Below are 19,242 nucleotides of genomic sequence, written 5' to 3' on the forward strand. Positions count from 1 at the left end.
ATTCCCTTTTTCACATAAGTCAACATTCGGTTGACTTTTCCAACCTAAGCTTACTCAAAAGAGACTAAGTGTCTCATTCCTTTCCAAAACCTCTCTGAACCCGAACCAACCAACCCGATATCACATAATACAGCTAAGCAAGACAATAACAAGCAGAAATAGGGAAAATGGAGCAGCAACTCATGAAACGACCGGCCGGGTCGTTACATCCTCCCCCTCTTAAACAAACGTTCATCCTCGAACGGGTCAAGAAATATACCTGAACTCTCAAATAGGTAAGGATATCTGCTCCGTATCTCTCGCTCGGTCTCCCAGGTAGCCTCCTCCACGGGCCAACCTCTCCACTGCACTTTCACTGAAACTATATCCTTTGACCTCAACTTTCAAACCTGATGCTCCAAAATAGCTATTGGCTCTACATCATAAGTCAAATCATCATCTAACTAAACCGTGCTGAAATCCAAAACATGAGACGGATCGCCAATATACTTCGGGAGCATAGAAACATGAAATACCGAATGCACACTTGAAAAAAAGGGTGGCAAAGCAAGCTCATAAGCCACCTCTCCAATCCTCTAAAGCACCTCAAAAGACCTAATGAACCGAGGACTCAATTTACCCTTTTTCCCAAATCTCATAACACCCTTCATGGGTGAAACCTTCAATAGATCCTTCACACCAAATATGTAGGACACATCCCGAACCTTCCTATCAACATAACTCTTTTGTCTCGACTGCACTGTACGAAGCCTCTCCTAAAACACCTTCACCTTGTCTAAAGCATCCTGCACCAAGTCTGTACACAATAGCCTAGCTTCGCCCGGCTCAAACCAACCAACTGGAGATCTACACCGTCTCCCATACAAAGCCTCATATGGAGCCATCTGAATACTCGATTGATAACTGTTGTTATAAGCAAACTCTGCGAGCGGTAGAAACTGATCCCATGACCCTCCAAAATCAACAACACAAGCATGAAACATGCCCTCCAATATCTGAATAGTGCGCTCGGACTATCCGTCCGTCTGAAGGTGAAAAGTTGTGCTCAACTCAACCTGGGTACCCAACTTTTGCTATACAGACCTCCAAAACTGTGAAGTAAACTGAGTACCTCTATCTGAAATGATGGAAATTGGGACACCATGTAAACGAACAATCTCCCGAATATCTATCTCTGCCAACCGCTCTGAAGAATAGGTAGTACACACGGGAATGAAGTGCGCGGACTTGGTCAGCCGGTCCACAATCACCCAAATAGCATCGAACTTCTTCAAAGTCCGTGGGAGCCCAACTACAAAGTCCATGGTGATCCGTTCCCAATTCCACTCTGGAATATCCATCTGCTGAAGCAAGCCACCCGGTCTCTGATGCTCATATTTCACTTGCTGACAATTGAGACACCGTGCTACAAATCCTACAATGTCCTTCTTCATTCTCCTTCACCAATAATATTGTCTCAGATCCTGATACATCTTCGCGGCACCCGGATGAATGGAATACCATGAGCTATGGGTCTCCTCCAGAATCAACTCCCGAAGCCCATCTACATTGGGCATGCATATCCGGCCCTGCATCCTCAATACCTCATCATCACCAATAGTCACATCTCTAGCATCGTCGTGCTGAACTTTGTCCTCGAGGATAATTAAATGGGGATCATCAGACTAGCGCTCTCTGATATGATCACATAAGGAAGACCAAGAAATCACACAAGCCAATACCCGACTGGGCTCCAAAATATCTAACCTCACGAACCGATTGGCCAAAGTATGAACATCAAGTGCAAGAGGCCAAACTCCCCATACTCATCGCCTTCCTACTCAAGGCATCGGCCACCACATGGTACAAAATAGTGATATCATAGTCCTTTAGTAGCTCCAACCATCTCCGCTGCCTCAAATTAAGATCCTTCTACTTGAACAAGTGTTGGAGGCTACGATGATCAGTAAACACCTCACAAAACACACCATAAAAATAATGCCTCCAAATCTTCAACGTGTGAATAGTGGCAGCCAACTCCAAATCATGAATAGGGTAGTTCTTCTCATGGGTCTTCAACTGACGAGAAGCATAAGCAATAACTTTCCCCTCCTACATCAACACACACCCAATACCAATTCTCAAAGCATCACAATACACGGTATATGAACCTGAAGCTAATGGCAAAACTAACACTGGAGTTGTGGTCAAGGCAATCTTGAGCTTCTGAAAGCTCTCCTCACACTCATCCGACCACATGAAAGGAGCACCCTTCTAAGTCAATCTGGTCAAGGGTGACACTATAGATGAAAATCCCTGCACAAACTGACGGTAATAACCCGCCACACGAAAAAAGATTCGAATCACTGTGGCTGAGGATGGTCTGGGCCAACTCTGAACCGCCTCTATCTTCTTCGGATCAACCTGAATACCCTCACTGGACACCACGTGCCCCAAGAATGCCATTGAACTGAGCCAAAACTCACACTTGGAGAACTTTGCATAATGTTTCTCTTCCTTCAACCTCTGTAACACAACTCTCAAATGATCCGCGTACTCCCCCTGACTACGTGAGTATACCAGAATATCATCAATGAGAACTATGACAAATGAGTCGAGATAAGACCAAAACACGTTGTTCATCAAATGCATGAATGTTGCAGGGGCATTGGTCAACCCAAAAGACATCAAAAGGAACTCATAATGAACATATCAGTTCCTGAAAGTTGTCTTAAGAATATCCTAGTACCTGATCTTCAGCTGGTGATACCCTGAACGAAGATCAATCTTGGAAAACAATCTCACTCCCTGAAGCTGGTCAAACAAATCATCGATACGAGGTAAAGGATATTTGTTCTTGATTGTTACTTTGTTCAACTGCCTATAATCAATGCACATCCTCATCGTGTCATCCTTCTTCTTCACAAATAGAATAGGTGCACCCCAAGGACTAGGCCGAATAATCCCCTTATCAAGGAGTTCCTAAAGTTGCTCCTTCAACTCCTTCAACTCTGTTGGTGCCATACGATATGATGGAATAGAAATGGGCTGAGTGCCCGGCACCAGATCAATACCAAAATCATTATCCCTATCTGGTGGCATGCTCGGCAGGTCTACAGGAAACACATCGGGAAAATCCCTTACAACAGGAACAGAATCAATACTAGGAGTCTCTGCACTGACACCCTCACAAAGGCTAAGTATGAAAGACAACCTTTCCCAACCATCTGTTAGGCCTTCAAGAATGAAATCACCCTACTAGGGACAAAATCAGTCAAACCTCGCCACTAAATTCGTGGCACGCCCGGCATAGCCAATGTCACTGTCTTAGCATAATAGTCCAAAATAGCATGACGCGGAGATAGCCAATCCATGCCCAATATCACATCAAAGTCCACCATACAAAGTAATAACAGGTCCACTCGGGTCTCCAAACCCCCAATAGTCACCACACACGATCAGTACACACGGTCCACAATAATAGTATCGCCCACCGGAGTAGATACACGAATAGATAAAACAAGAGACTCATGGGGCGTATCCAAATAATGAGAAAAACATAATGACACATATGAAAAAGTGGAACCGGGATTAGATAACACAAAGGCATCTCTATGGCAGACTGAGACAATACCTGTAATCACAGCATCTGAAGCAATAGTATTTGGTCTAGCTGGGAGTGCACAGAAATAGGCCCGACCACCACCTGATCGACCTCCCCCTCTAGGCAACCCCTAGTTGACTGTCCTCCACCCCTAGCTGGCTGGGTGGTGGGTAGTGAAGTAACTGGCACTAAAGTCGATGGCTGACTCCTTTGCTGGGATGAGCCCCTAAGATTACGAGGACACTGCCTCCACATATGACCCAACTCTCCACACTCATAACAACTCCTTGGTGCTAGAGACGGGGACTGAAGGGAACCCCTAGCACCGAAATGACTAGCAGATGCATCTAGCATAGAAGAGCCCTGAACTGATGGGGAACGGGACGAACTCTAGGTTGGAAGGGCACCGAGTGATGAATGGCCCTGATGAGAACTATGAGAACCATGACCCGATGATGCCCCATGATAACCTGGGTGAGCTGCCTGAGCATGCCTAAATAGACGGCCTCTGCCGTGCTGAAACTGACCTCTCGAAGGGGCACCACCAAAACTACCAGATTCCCAAGGCCTCTTAGCTCCCTCTCATCTCACTCCTGGCAACAAACTGACTTAATCTCACGAGCGATGTCAACAACCTCCTCAAAAGTAGCACCAGACACCCTCTCCCTGGTCATGAGAATCCAAAGCTGATATGTGAGGCCATCAATGAACCTCTTGATCCTCTCTCTCTCTCTCTATCTGTAGGAACCAACCAAATAGCATGACGAGTTAACTCCAAGAAACTCATGTCATACTGCATCACAGTCATATCTCCCTAACGCAATTTCTCGAACTACCTACGTAGCTCCTCTCTCCGAGACTGTGGCACATACTTCTCCAAAAAGATAATGGAGAACTGCTGCCAGGTAAAGGGTGCTGCACCAATAGTCCTAAGCCTCTCATAAGCCTCCCAACAAGTGAAGGCAGCTCCAGAAAACTCAAAAGTAGTAAATGCTACCCCGCTGGTCTCCAGAATACCCGTTGTACGAAGAATCCTTGGACACTTGTGTAAGAAACCCTGGGCATCCTCGCCCTCTATACCACTGAATGTCGGAGGCTGAAGTTTACCAATCCACTCCAACATGCGCTGCTCGTCCTCTAGCATGACAGGAGCTACATAGTCCTAAGCAGCTGTAACCGGCTAGGCTGGAGGTGCCCCCGGTATCTGAAGTCCCTGCACGACCTGCTCAGGTGTGCGAGCAGCGGGAGTCTGAGTGCCTCCCCCAGCCTGAGAAGTAGTTGCGGCTATAGTAACTGAGACCGCTTGAACTAGGCCAGTGCATACTGAAAGAATCTAGGTCAGGGCCTCCTGAAGGCCCGAAATTGCAATAGGCACAGCTGGTGCCTTAGCTGGTGTTGTTGGAGCGTCCACAACTAGGACCTGATCTTGAACTGGGACGGCTGGTGTATCTGCAGGTGCTGACCTAGCTGCTATGCGGGCTACACCCCTACCCCTACCACGACCTCGATCGCATCCTCGGCCTCTATTGGCCCCAGCTAGTGGCACTGGTGGTCGTCCATCCTGACTGGTCACACGTGTCCTCACCATCTGTGAGAGAATAGAATAGAAGAAGTTTAGTACTCAGATCAACATATTCGCACGACAAGAATTCAAGAATATGAAGGTTTCCTAAAGGTTCTGCAGCCTCCCGAGGATAAATATAGACGTCTCCGTACCGATCCGCGAGACTCTACTAAACCTACTCATAACTTATGAGACCTATGTAACCTAGGCTCAGATACCAACTTGTCACGACCCTAAAACGGATCTGGTCTTGATGGCCCCTATCGTGAAAATAGGCCAGCTGACACAAAACCCAAACCAACCGAACAATTATAATAAGTCATTTTAAGACATTAACAAGCTAAAATCCCATAGTATAAAGTAGGATAAAATAGTGCAGAAACCAAAACACATCTCGATATCAGGGTGTCACCAGTCATGAGCAACTACAACTTCTAGAATTACAAAAAAAATGACATAGTCTGAAACAAAGCTAGTACAAAGCAAAATAAGGATAGGAAGGAGAAGCACTAGGCTACGAACGTCGTGCAGCTACCTAGTCAACTCCAAGCAAGCCTGCTAGAAGGCAAATCAGCACTCACTAGCATGACCCGAGACTCCTAGATCCGCACACAGGGTGCAAGGAGTAATGTGAGTACGCCAACTCAGTAAGCAATAAAAGTAAAGGCAGTTGAGCAGTAAGAAAACACGTAAAACACAGACTAATGCTACAATAAAATAGTATAAATCCATAACATTGTAGTAAAACAGTAAAACTCGTAAAAACATCTCAGTTTAGTAGAAAAACCCTTTTTTTAAAACATCTTTCAGTAGTTCAAATGAGTGATCAAAATAGTGAGGAAAGAAGATAGAAACATAAATCAGCCCCTTGGGCAAAGCAAGTACCATAACCGCCTCTCAGGTAAAATACCAATAGAATCAGCCCCTCGGGCAATAACATGAAACAACAATAGCCCCTTGGGCAATATCACATCTCACACTAGGTACCCGCGCTTACTGGGAGTGTACAGACTCCTGGAGGGGCTCCTACAGCCCAAGCACAAAAACGAGCCATCTCGTGGCATAATCAAACATGCCCTCGGTCTCATATCAAGCCACCTCGTGGCATAACAAATCATACCCTCAACCTCAAAATCATGAATCAGTACCACACTACTGCGGAAAATAGCCTGATCCCATAGTATCCTCACAACACAGGCCCTCGGCCTCAATCAGTCAGAAATCTCTCAACCCACTCGTGCAATAGTAAAACATGATGCTAAGCCCAAAATATCATTTAAAATATCAAAAACGAGTAAATATGGCTGAGTTATGAAAATAGTAGAATACGACATGGCTGAGTTTAAATATGAAGTAAAACAGTGAGGATTAGTAGTAAAAATCCCCTAAGGGTCCAAAACAGTTGGCATGAGGCCCAAATATGGCGTACAGCCCAAAACATGATAATACTTTCCAAACACAATGATAGCAAACAGTTTTCAATCACATACGCGATTTAACAGTTATACGGGACAGACTATATCACAATCCCCAATGGTGCATGACCCCTACGCTCGTCATCTAGCATGTGCGTCACCTCAAAGTAGCACAACGATGTGAAATCCGTGTTTCATACCCTCAGGACAGCATTTTCAATCATTACTTACCTCTATCCGGTCCAAACTCTAGCCCACGATGCCTTTGCCTCTTGAATCGACCTCCAGACGCTCCAAATCTAACCAAAAACATATTTATACCATCAAAATATGCTAAGGGGACAAAGCCCACTCGAAAATAACCAATTTACATTATACAAATCCCGAAATTGGCCAAACCTTACCCCTGGGCCCACGACTCGGATTCCGATAAAATTCATAAAACTGGAATCCTTACACTCTCACGAGTTCATACATATCAAATAGATCAAAATCTGACCACAAACGACCCCTCAAATCTTCAAATCAAACAAATTCCAAGCCCTAACTCCCCAATTTTAGGCTTTAGATTCCATAAATTTCATATTTAATTAGGTAGAAATCACAATAGAATCGAGTATTAAGTCCATAAATCTTACCTCCAAGTGTTTCCCTTTGATTCCCTCTTCAATTCTTCTCAAAAAGCTCCAAAACCGACTCAAAAATGGTTAACTATGGCCAAAAATTGCAAAAATTGTCTTTTAAACATTCTGCCCAGCAATTTAAATCCCTTCTTCGTGAACACGGTCAACGCCTCGCATTCGCGAAGCACAAAATTCCGTTGACCACTTACCTTCATCGCGAATGCGACATCCTAAACACGAACACGAAGCTTTAGCTCCTTAACCCTTCGCGAACGCGACCTCTAGCTCGCGAACGCGTAGCACAAATGAACCTCGACCTAGCTGTTCCCATTTACTCTAAGCGAATGGGGGAAACTCATCGTGTTCATGATGAACACTGCACCTAACCCTTCATGAAAGTGGGACCCACGTCGCGAACGCGAAGGCCAACCTTCCTGCCTCACATCCTAACCATTCGCGAACGCGAAGGCCTGTAATGACCCGGCCGGTCATTTTTAGAATTTGTGCCCCAATCCCTCATTAACTGCTTTCCCCGTATTTATTTCTGCTATTTTGGTTTGTCGGGACGTTCGGTTCTGAATTTCGGAGTTTAGGACACTTAGTCCCTAAATGAGAGCTTAAGTGTTGGAAAGTTGATCGTAGTCGGAGCAGTGTGAAGACGGCCTCAGAATGGAAATCTGATTGTTTTGTTAGCTTCGTTAGGTGATTTTGGGGTTAGGAGCGTGATCGAAATGTGTTTTGGAGGTCCGTAGCTAATTTAGGCTTGAAATTCCGAAGTTTGAATTTTTAAAGTTTCCGGTTCGATAGTGAGATTTTGATCCGAGGGTCAGAATGGAATTTCGGAAGTTGCAGTAGTTCCGTCATGTCATTTGGGATGTGTGTGCAAAATTTTAGGTCATTCGGATGTGATTTGGTTAGGTTTTTTATCAAAAGCGTATCTGGAGAAAAAATTGGAGTTCTTAGGATTAAATCCTTGATTAATTCGAGTTTCTGATGTTGTTTTAGGTGTTTTAAAGATTGGTACAAGTTTGAATAAGGTAGTAGGTTATGTTGGTGGTTTTGGTTGAGGTCCCGGGGGCCTTAAAATGATTTCGGATGGTTGACGGGAAGGTTGAAGAAGTGTTGCAGCAGCTGTAGCATTGTTGTTTCTGGTATTTTCGCATCTGCGGCTTAGGAACCATAGATACGGCAAAGGAGACCGCAGATTCAGATTTTGGTTTGTTCAGCAGGTTCCGCAAATGCGGTGGATCTTCCGCAGAAGCGAAACAGCATCTGCGAGTGGAAAACCGCAGGTGCAGAAAAATTGGCCATTTAATGAAAGTCGCAGATGCGATACTTGTTCCGCAGAAGCGGGATCGCAGATGCGGTCCCAGGGCCGCAAATGCAGAAAACACTAGGCAGAACATATAAATAGTTGTCTTTGCGAAATTTGGCTATTCTTCCACCATTTTCATCCGGGTTTGGAGCTTTTGAGAGGGATTTTTTAGAAAAACAAAGGGAAATCGATTGGAGGTAATGTCCTTGACTTCATAACTCATTTACATGTGATTAAAGACCTAATTAATGGTGAGAAATTTGGGGGAAAGGGGTAATTAGGGCTTGAGTTTAAGAGACCTTTGACTGAGGGTTTGAGGGGTCATTTGGACTCCGATTTCAGTGCTCTTGTTATGTATAGACTCGTGAGAGTATGAGGTTTTTGAAAATATAAATTTCACCCGATTCCGAGACGTTGGCCTGAGGGACATTTTGGTCATTTTACATGTTTTCACGTATTAGCTTAGAATTTAATTGTAGAATCCGTTACTTGAAGTGTTATTTACAATATGCGATTGAATTTAATATATTTGGGCCATTTGAAGTCGGATACTCATGGCAAACGTGTGGTTTCGAATTGATTTTTGAGCCGGTTCAAGGTAAGTGGCTTGTCTAACCTTGTGTGGGGGACCTTTCCCTTAGGATATGATATTTGATAGTTGAAATGCCTTGTACGTGGGTTGACGAGCGCGTACTTGAGCTAATTGTTGAAAATCCAGTTTTACTTTAAGTATCTAAACTGAGTTCCTTTCTTACCTGTTTTTATTCTACTTGCAAACTTAGCCTGTGTTAGTTTAGAAAAGCATGCTTAGTTGACTTAATTACCTATTTGCTTGAACTGCCTTAATTGCATTACGTGAAGCATGTTAGGCTAGAATTGACTGTTTACTTGTTACGAACTTAGTATTTATTTTGATATTCTTGAGCTGCTGCTGTGTGATTTAATTTGGGACTACAGGACGGCATCCCGGAAGATCCCTTACATGTATTTATGATCTTGACTGAGGTGCGGGATACCAAGAGATCCCAGGCATATATATTGAGGATACCAAGAGATCCTCGGGATACCAAGAGATCCCTAGTGTATTTATTGAGGATACGAAGAGATCCTCGGGAAACCAAGAGATCTCTAGTGTATTTATTGAGGATACCAAGAGATCCCTAGTGTTCATATTGAGGATACCAAAAGATCCTCGGCATACCAAGAGATCCCCGGTTATTATCCTTGTTGTGAGTGGTGTTCTCCTGGTGTTATGCCTTTTTATTCTATTTCCGCTATTGTGCTCTTATCATACTTTATATATTCTTATTGTAGATTCTCACTTATACTACTTATTTATCCTGTCATTTATTATTTATTTATCTTAGTAGGGCCCTGACCTTCCTCGTCACTACCCGACCGAGGTTAGGCTTGGCACTTACTGAGTACCGCTGTGGTGTACTCATGCCCCTTTCTGCGCATATTTTTCAAGTGTAGATCTAGGTACCTCTACCCAGGCTTATCACCCTTGAGGCAGGGAGATCTTTCGGAGACTTCGAGGTATATCTGCCGCGTTCGCACACCAAGGAGTCTCTATCTTTATTCTATCCTGTAGTGTTAGTCTTTTCTATCTTACTGTTGATGTAGACATTCTGGAGATTAGAGCATTTTATTGTATTTCGTCTAGCTTGTGTTCCCGTGAGTTTTCGGGTTTTGGGATAGTGTCGTAGAAGTTTGAGATATTGTGATATATATACCGAGCGGCTTTCTATATATTGTTTCCCTTTTTGGTTATTCTTGGTTTTCCTTTAGTTATATTTCCGCAAGTTTCAATTTTATTTCCGCACTTGTTAGGCTTACCTAGTCATAGATACTAGGTACCATCACGATAGTTCACTGAGGGCGAACTGGGGTCGTGACAAGTTGGTATCAGAGCTCTAGGTTCATAGGATCCACGGAGCACAAGCCGTTTTATTAGAGTCTCGTTGATCGGTACGGAAACGTCTGTACTTATCTACGATAGGCTATGTAACTGTTAGGAAATATTTGTACTTCATTTGATTTCCTTGTCGTGCGATATTTGACATAACAATTCTAAACTTCTGTCTTCTATTCTCTCACATATGGTGAGGACATGTTCTACTCGATATGATCAGGCACCCGCGCCCCCTACTGCAGCCGTTAGAGGCCGGGGCCGGGGTAGAGGCCGTGGGCACGCACGTGGTGTAGCAAGAGCACCTACGCGAGCTGCTGCTAATGTACCACCAGCAGATCCAGCTACAGTCCAGGCACCTGACACGCCTACTGCCACTACTACTCCAACCCTTCAGGAGACTCTGGCACAGTTCATGAGCATGTACACCACTTTGGCTCAGGCAGGGTTGCTTCCCCTTGCTGCAGCTACATCCCATGCCGGGGGAGGAGTACAGACTCCCGCCGCCCACACTCCTAAGAAGCAAGTGCATGTCGAGCAGGTCCCTAAGATTATTCCTATACCGCCTGCAGTGCCAGCTCAGCCTGAGGACAGGGCAGCTGCTTCTGAGGATGAGCAGTTGAGGGTTGAGAGGTTCAAAAAGTACAAGCCTCCTGTATTTAGTGGTTTAGCATTGGAGGATGCTCTGGGATTTCTTGATAAGTGTTACCACATTCTCCGTACCATGGGTATTTCAGGATCGAGTGGGGTTTCTTTCACTACTTTCCAGCTTCGAGGGGTCGCCTATGATTGGTGGCGCACCTATGAGTTAGACAGTCCAGATGTGGCTGCTTCACTGACTTGGGCTCCGTTTTTGGATCTGTTGTTGAGAGAGTATGTTCCTCAGAGCACCAGGGACGTATGGCGCGCAAAGTTTGAGCATTTGTGCCAGGGTAATATGACTATTTCAAAGAATGTTGTTCGTTACACCAGTTTGGCTAGGCATGTACCAACCTTGGTTGACACTGTTCGCGAGAGGGTTCGCGGGTGTATTGAGGGGCTTATTACCCCTATCAGATCTAGCATGGGTTGTGAGTTAGAGATGGATATTTCTTATCAGCAGGTAGTGAGCATTGCTAGGAGGATTGAGGGTATGCATGCTAGGGAGAAGGAGGAGAGGGAGGCCAAGAGGTCTCGAGAGTCGGGCCATTTCTCTGGTGCCTGTGCCCTAGCTTTAGGACGTCATGGTAAAGGTTATGTGAGTCGCCTCGTTCATTCAGCTCTTCCAGCAGCCAGCAGTGCTCCAGCTCCTCCTAGGCCTCACGGGCCTTATTATGCACCTCCAGTTTCTAGTGCGCCTCCGGCGCGGGGTGCCTTCAGAGGTCAGTCTAGCAGACCTGGCCCGAGCTAGTCATAGCCACCACGTCCTCCCAGGGTTTGTTTTGAGTATGGTGACACCCACCATATGGTGAGGGATTGCCCTAGACTTGGGAGGAGTGCACCTCCACAGACTTCTCAACCACAGCGTACCCCGCAGAGTTCTCAAGCTATGATAACATATCTAGTTGCTACCCCACCTGCTCAGCCATCTAGAGGTGGAGGTCCAGGAGGTAGAGGTCATCCTAGAGAGGGAGGCCAGGCTAGATATTATGTTATTCCTGCCCGTACCGAGGTTATTACCTCCGATTCTGTTATCACAGGTATTGTCATGGTTTGTCATAGAGGTGCATCAGTTCTATTTGATCCAGGCTTCACTTATTCTTATATGTCTTCTTATTTTTCTCCGCATTTGGGTGTACCTCGGGATTCTTTGAGTTTCCCTATTTATGTTTCTACTCTTGTGGGAGATTCTCTTGTTATGGATTGCGTTTATCGGTCATGTTTGGTTACTCTTAGTGGTTTTGAGACCAGAGCCGATTTATTATTACTCAGCGTGGCTGATTTTGATATTATCTTGGGCATGGACTGGTTGTCACCCCATTATGCTATTCTTGATTGTCATGCCAAGACCGTGGCACTGGCTATGCCAGGTGTGTCGCGTGTTGAATGGAGGGGTACCTTAAATTACACCCCAGTAGAGTTATTTCTTTTCCTAAAGCTCAGTGTATAGTTGAGAAGGGGTATGGCGCGTATTTATCTTATGTGAGAGATGCTAGTGTTGATATCCCTTCTATTGACTCAGTCCTATAGTACAGGATTATCCCGATGTGTTTCTAGCTAATCTTCCAGGCATGCCGCCTGATAGAGATATTGATTTTGGCATTGATCTGTTGCCGGGCACTCAGCCTATTTCTATTCCTCCGTATCGTATAGCTCCACCTGAATTGAAGGAGTTGAAGGATCAGTTACAGGAATTGCTTGATAAGGGTTTTATTCGGCCCAGTGTATCGCCTTGGGGTGCTCCTGTCTTGTTTGTGAAGAAAAAGGATAGTTCTATCCGTATGTGTATTGATTATCGCCAGTTGAACAAAGTTACGATGAAGAACTATTATCCTTTACCTCGTATTGAAGATCTCTTTGACCAGATTCAAGGTGCACGGGTGTTTTCTAAGATTGATCTCACAAGTCATGAGCAAGTCTAGTAGAGTCTTGTGATCGGTACAGAGATGTATGTACTTATCTTCGAGAAGCTATAGGGGTGTAAAAGCACTTCCCTTCTTGTTTCCTCATCGTGCTATTTGATTCCTTTGAAGCTTATACCTTCATTTCCTTCATACTCAATCTTATGCAACGTGGAGCACTTGTTATCAATTGGGCATTAAGGAGTTGCAGTGATCTTGGAGACGTGGTGCAGGATGTTTCTCCATGTATATTCAGGAAGGCTATTATTGTCACCTTACAGAAGGGTGGAATTAGTTAGTATTTTTGATAAGTTAATTTAGTTTATAACTTAATTTAGAATTTTAGTTTTATTAATTAGAAAGTAAAAGAAAATAGAGCAAAAAATATAAAGAAAATCGGAATTGGGCCTCTTCTTCAATTTCAAACCACAGGCCCAAAGATACCCAACCTTCCCCATGACCCGGTCCATTTCAACCCGGTTCGACCCGGTCCGCCCCATAACCCCAAATGACCTAACCCCTCCTAATATTCATTTCATTTCCTAAACCTAAACCAAAAAACCATCTGCCCCCCCCTCTCTTTCTCTCATATCTTCATCTTCCTCATCTCACACCCCTTCCAACGCCAACGAACCTCCCCGTCCGCCATTGACGAGCTCATCGAGCTCGCATGGCTGCCCCGTCTTCAGCTTCTTCGTCCCAAGCTTCATCTTCATCGACGAACAACATCCGCCATTGACGAGCTCGTCAAGTTCCCATGGCTGTTGCGTCTGCTGCTCCCCGTTGCTCGTCGACCAACCACGACAGCCATCGACGACCTCACATCCAAAACAACCAACGTCCATGGCTGCTTCACCACTGTCGCATCCAGCAGCTCGACTAGATCCACGTCAAACGACCATGGCTACCTCTCCATCGTCTTCAACCACTGTCACGTCCAGCACTGTTGCTCCTGCTACGTCCGTCAAATGACCATGGATGTGTGTGGTTGCTCCTGCTATGTCCGTCGACCTCCCATGTCCGTCGCTACTGCTGCCTTCTGCTACGTCCATCCATGGACGACCACCAAAGCTACCCTCCGTCGAGCATGCTCAGCAGTAGCAGCTGTTACTGCTTCACCGCCTCTTCGCCACCACTGCTTCATCTTCAAACGACACCAAACGACCATCTTCTTCGATCGTCCGTTCGTGGTCGTCTTCGGCGTCAAGATATTTTGGTGCGATAATTGTTTCCGGGCAGATTTGTTTTCATTCGAGTTCATCGTCGTTCCGATCCGGTTAGTTGGTTTATCCAATTCGTGTTTATCGTTTTTTATTTTCTTCAGTTTGTTTCATTTTTCTTGTTTATTTTTTAGGTAGAAATTGTTAGTTTAATTATAATGTTGATTAGATTTAAGTTGAAGTTCAATTAATTATTTCTTCAGTTTGTTCTTATTAATTTAAAAGGATTTAGTTTTTAATATAGAATTATGTTAGTTTGATGACTGGAATCCTTCGTCTTGACTGTAATATTGTTAGATTTAGTTTGAATTTGTTGATTGAATTTGTTTAGGAATTGGTTATATTTGCTATATTTTTGTTAGAATTGATTAGGTGAATTGGTTATAGCTGACGGGGTAGATTGGTAAATTGCAGTATTTTCAGGGGTAAAATGGTAATTTCAGTAAGGTTGGAGGGGTATTTTTGGAATTGAAAATCTGAACAATTATTTATTTTGAGTGCTCTGTCCATTAAGATTAAATAATATTAAAATAGTACATGGTGGGGGACAAGACATAATGTAGTGGGGAATAATATAATTGTTTAAGTTAGTGGGGGACAAGACATAATGGAGTGGGGATAATGCATTTATTTAATATAGTGTGGGACAAGACATAAGTTAGTGTGGAGGTGATATATTTGTTTAATATAGTGGGGGACAAGACACAAAATAGTGGGGAATAATTCATTTGTTTAAGGTAGTGGGGAACAAAGCATGCAATGATGGGAATATTTCGGGGAGTGGTTCAAGACAAGATGTTATAAATAGAGTCATTCTTTGACACAAAAGGAAGAGAGATTTTGGGGAAGAGAGATTTTGGGAAGATACTTTTGGGAGAGACTTTTAAGAGACTTTTAAAGAAGAGATTTTGGGGAGAGACTTAGAGGATAGAGAGACTGATAGAAAAAAAAAAGTTGAGAGAGTTGACTGAATTTTGAGAAATCAGAATTTGAGAGCAAAAGAGAAAAACAAGTTGAACTTTTACTTGAATAATTTCCGTTTGCCTTTCCTTGAGTGTTATTCAAAATCAGTAAACTACTGCAACTTGTATTCGTCTCTCTTCTGCTTTGACTGCGATTGCATTCTGGTACTGCTGGTTTTTCAATCTGTTACTGGGTTATTCTACTGGTCGTTACTGGTTTTGCTGTGTTGCTGAACCTGTTGTTGCTGTATATTTACACTACTGCTGCTTCTACTGATCTTCATCTTCTTTCCTTGCTTTCCAAATACCAGGTACACAAACTGATACACTGGTACATCTTGTAAGCTACTCGAAGCATGAATGCAAAAAAAATGGGAAAGATTTGAAGCTGTAGTTTAATGTAGTCTTTTCTTTCTTTTACTGTCTGTATTTAGAACATTCTATGCGCTGCCCATGTAAACTCTTTAAACGACTCACTTTCGAAACTCAACTTTAATAACTCCCTTTGCATTTTTGATATTTCTAATCTCTGAAAGAGCATTTAACTCGTCGGGGAGTAAAAATAGATAAAAAATGAGTTTGTGAAAGTTTGGTTTTGACGTGTTAAAGTTTACTGTTCAATCAAACTTTTTCTGGGCCTACTGCACATAACTTTCTGCTCAACTTGTCTCTACTGGTGAGCATGTAAATAAATTAGAATTCTTTTTCTTTCATTATAGAGACAAACGAAATAGAAAAACATAGTCACTATAGGTCGATCCTTTTAAAACAAAAATGAGGCATGCCTTGTCAAACAAAAATGCAAATTGCGGGGCCCTCAATAATTGGTCATAATAAAATACTTAGAATTTGGGATGGGCCGTTTAGCGAATTTTTACGGCCTTCCTCAAAGATAATAACGCGTTAGACTTTTAGGCGCGATTTTAATCAATTTACATTATTAAATTCGGGTGCGCATTTATGTGACCTAAATCCAAATCTCAACGGTGTCGGAATGTATCAACAACCACGGGTGCATTGATTGCGATGTGGTTCGAAGATCCAATTCCACGACGTTGCAATTCTATAAAAATAATAATAATAGCGGTTTAAACTTAATAAAATCACACAAGTCATAACATGTATTAAAATCAGATATTTAGCCATTATAACAATTTAAGTGACCGTGCTAGAACCACGGGATTCGGGGGTGCCTAACACCTTCCCTCGGGTCAACAGAATTCCTTACTTAGAATTTCTGGTTCGCAGACTTCATTGGAAAGTCAAAAATTTCCTCGATTCGGGATTCAAGATAAACTGGTGACTTGGGACACCAAAAACCAAATCTTTCCCAAGTGGCGACTCTGAATTAAATAAATAATCCCATTTCAAATATTTTCACTTAAATTGGAAAAACTCCCTCACGCATTTATCCTTCGGGGTAGGCGCGCAAAAAGGAGGTGTGACATCAAGCATGTCCGTGAGTCTTATACTATGATTAATGTGACTCTGTTTCGTATTGTTCATGCTTTATATGATGATTTCTATTGTTGAACAAGGCTTGTAGAAGTATTATTGGTAATTGAATAATGTAGAGCGTTGGCTCAAGTTGAGAATTGAGCTGTGAAGTAAATGTGGATAAGAGAAGAGGTTTATGATATTGTCTCCCTTGCCGGGATGTTATACTTTTGATATTATCTCCCTTGCCGGGATGTCATTACTCATGATATTGTTTCCCTTGACGAGATATTGTTGTTATCCTATTGTTCCCTTGCCGGGATTTTATTGTAATATTATTGATTCCCTTGCCCAAATTACTTTGTGATTGTTGCTTGGGTGAGGAAGAGTATAAACCACGAAGGGTGATACCGTGTATGATTTCGAGAGTGTTAATGCATGAAGGGTGATGTCATGCCAATATTGTGAGATAAAAGAACGAAAGGTGATGCCGTGTCGCACAATGTACAATGTCGTGCCATGATATGAGTGATAATGCACGAAGGATAATTCAGTGCCATGATTATGTGAGGTACAAGCACGAAGGGTGATGTCGTGCCGATTATATTGATTCTTATGGTGAGGACGAGAGTAAAAGCACGAAGGTTGATGATGTGCACTTGTCTTTGATTTCTGATTCTTGCTAATAATTGAATAATGGTGTTCTTTACATTTATCTGTTGGTTTTCTGTTGTTACTTGTTGTTCCCCGCAACATGTTTCCCCTTCTTATCCTTAACTGTAAATTTCTTCCTTTATTTTTCCGTTGAATATGATTTAACTACACAGGTTTATTTGGTAGTCTTGTCCTAGCCTCGTCACTATTTCATGGAGGTTAGGCTAGGCATTTACCAGCACATGGGGTCAGTTATGCTGATACTACACTCTGCACTGTGTGCAGATTCCGGTGCTGTAGCTTTTGGACCATAGTGAGGTTGCTGCCTTCAGTCCATCAGGCGACCCAAGGTAGTCCTACAGGTGTCTGCTGGCCTTGGCGTCCCCTTCCTATCTAGTTTTTCTTCTGTTCTTTACTATTTCAGAGACAGACATGTATCTATTTTGTTCGGACCCTATTTGTAGTATTCTTAGATAGTCTGTGAAATTGTGACACCAGTTCTGGGTAGCTTATGTTATGAATTGGTATCGGTATTATTATTAAATTGTAACATTTCATTCTTCTGCTTCATTATTTTCGTTGTTTATATATTGTTAATTCACAAATATTGAAGGATTAAAAATGGAAAAGGTAAAATATTTGGAATGATTGGCTTGCCTAGCTTTCACTATTATGCACTTTCACTACTCCCGAGGGTGAAAAATCCGGGTCGTGACAAAAAATCCAGTCAGCTTTTTCAACTTAGGCTTCCAACCTTGGGGTTAAGTTTTCCATATCATTTTAAAACATCCCCGGAACCAAACCAACCATCTAGCAAGTCATATAACAACAAACAAACATGGAATAAGCAATAAATGGGAAACCGGGATATAATATTCAAAATAATCGTATGGGTCATTACATTAAACACGTTTAATTTGTTTTCTCCTGCTTCCCTCTAATCTCAAACCAAACGTAGAAATATACTCCATATGTGTGCTTCTCTTACCTCTTTATCCTTCCCTTTCTTTTTGTTTTCCTTTTCTTCATGTCTCCCATCCCTCCTTTTCTGAAAAAACTTTGAGCATTTAATTTTGGTCACAAATATATTTAAATTTTCTAAATACAATCTATTCAAATTATGGGTTGTGAAATATGACACGGAACAAAATAAGAGCAACACATTTGAGCTAGTCTTTCTATTTGGACTGTATAAAAAGAGATATGAGTACGAACAATTTCTGCAACCTAATTTTAATAATCAAGAGGTGCTTTAAGCTCTACAAAAAGAAATTCTCAAACAACATTTAGGGTTTCGAAAAAGGTCACAGAATCGATGAAATTTACCTTCTTTGACCTTCTTTTTGACGTGATTTTCTCGGGCTTCTTGCACGTATCCCATTACTAAGACTTTCTTTCTAAGCAATATTGTTGTTTGTCTCACTTTAGTCTTAAAGCTTCAGGACTCAACCAATTAGTCACTACATAAGCCCTAAGCACTTCAATGGTTAGGTTTGTTTTTTTATTATTGAAATTGGCAATTTAGTTGCAAATTGCAATTCCATGTTTCTTTTATTTTATATTCGCACACAAAGAACTTAATAAGTAAATTTTTATATAACACTATTATAATTGAAATGGATAAATAATTTATATTGCAACTTCATTTAGGGAAGGGAGCAAAAAATAATGGCTTTTTTCTCTCTTATGAAAAACCCAACGGATCCCTAGTCTAGCGCTTTTTCTCCACGCCCCACCCTCATGGACCCGCCAGATACTGCCACTCCGGTTCATCTTGATGTGCAAGTACTCCCCTCCCCCCCTTAACTATGATCCTACCCCAAAAAGGAATCGAAGTAAAGCACATTTATGCCACCAAAATTGCTATAACCTCTGATATTACTTCACCCGTTCATCGGCACAATCGAGAATCTGTGAGCCATATACAAAACCCACAATGGAATGTCTCCTATTCAAGGCATCAGAATACTATAGAATTATGGCAGCAGAGTGCATGCTTACTATAGACGGCAGATTC

At 42.7% G+C, this 19,242-nt stretch overlaps 1 protein-coding gene across 1 annotated transcript; it reads left to right on the forward strand.

Annotated features, from left to right (window-relative positions):
• The first annotated feature begins 10,602 nt into the window (after positions 1 to 10,602).
• On the forward strand, positions 10,603 to 13,251 carry LOC138885752 (uncharacterized). The gene is made up of 4 exons (XM_070166732.1): positions 10,603 to 11,482; positions 11,645 to 11,773; positions 12,621 to 12,758; positions 13,085 to 13,251. Exons 1-4 carry the CDS (start codon positions 10,603 to 10,605, stop codon positions 13,249 to 13,251), a joined length of 1,314 nt encoding a protein of 437 aa, XP_070022833.1.
• The last annotated feature ends 5,991 nt before the right edge of the window (positions 13,252 to 19,242 follow it).

This window comes from Nicotiana sylvestris, chromosome 2 (assembly GCF_000393655.2).
Source record: "Nicotiana sylvestris chromosome 2, ASM39365v2, whole genome shotgun sequence".
Taxonomy (NCBI): domain Eukaryota; kingdom Viridiplantae; phylum Streptophyta; class Magnoliopsida; order Solanales; family Solanaceae; genus Nicotiana; species Nicotiana sylvestris.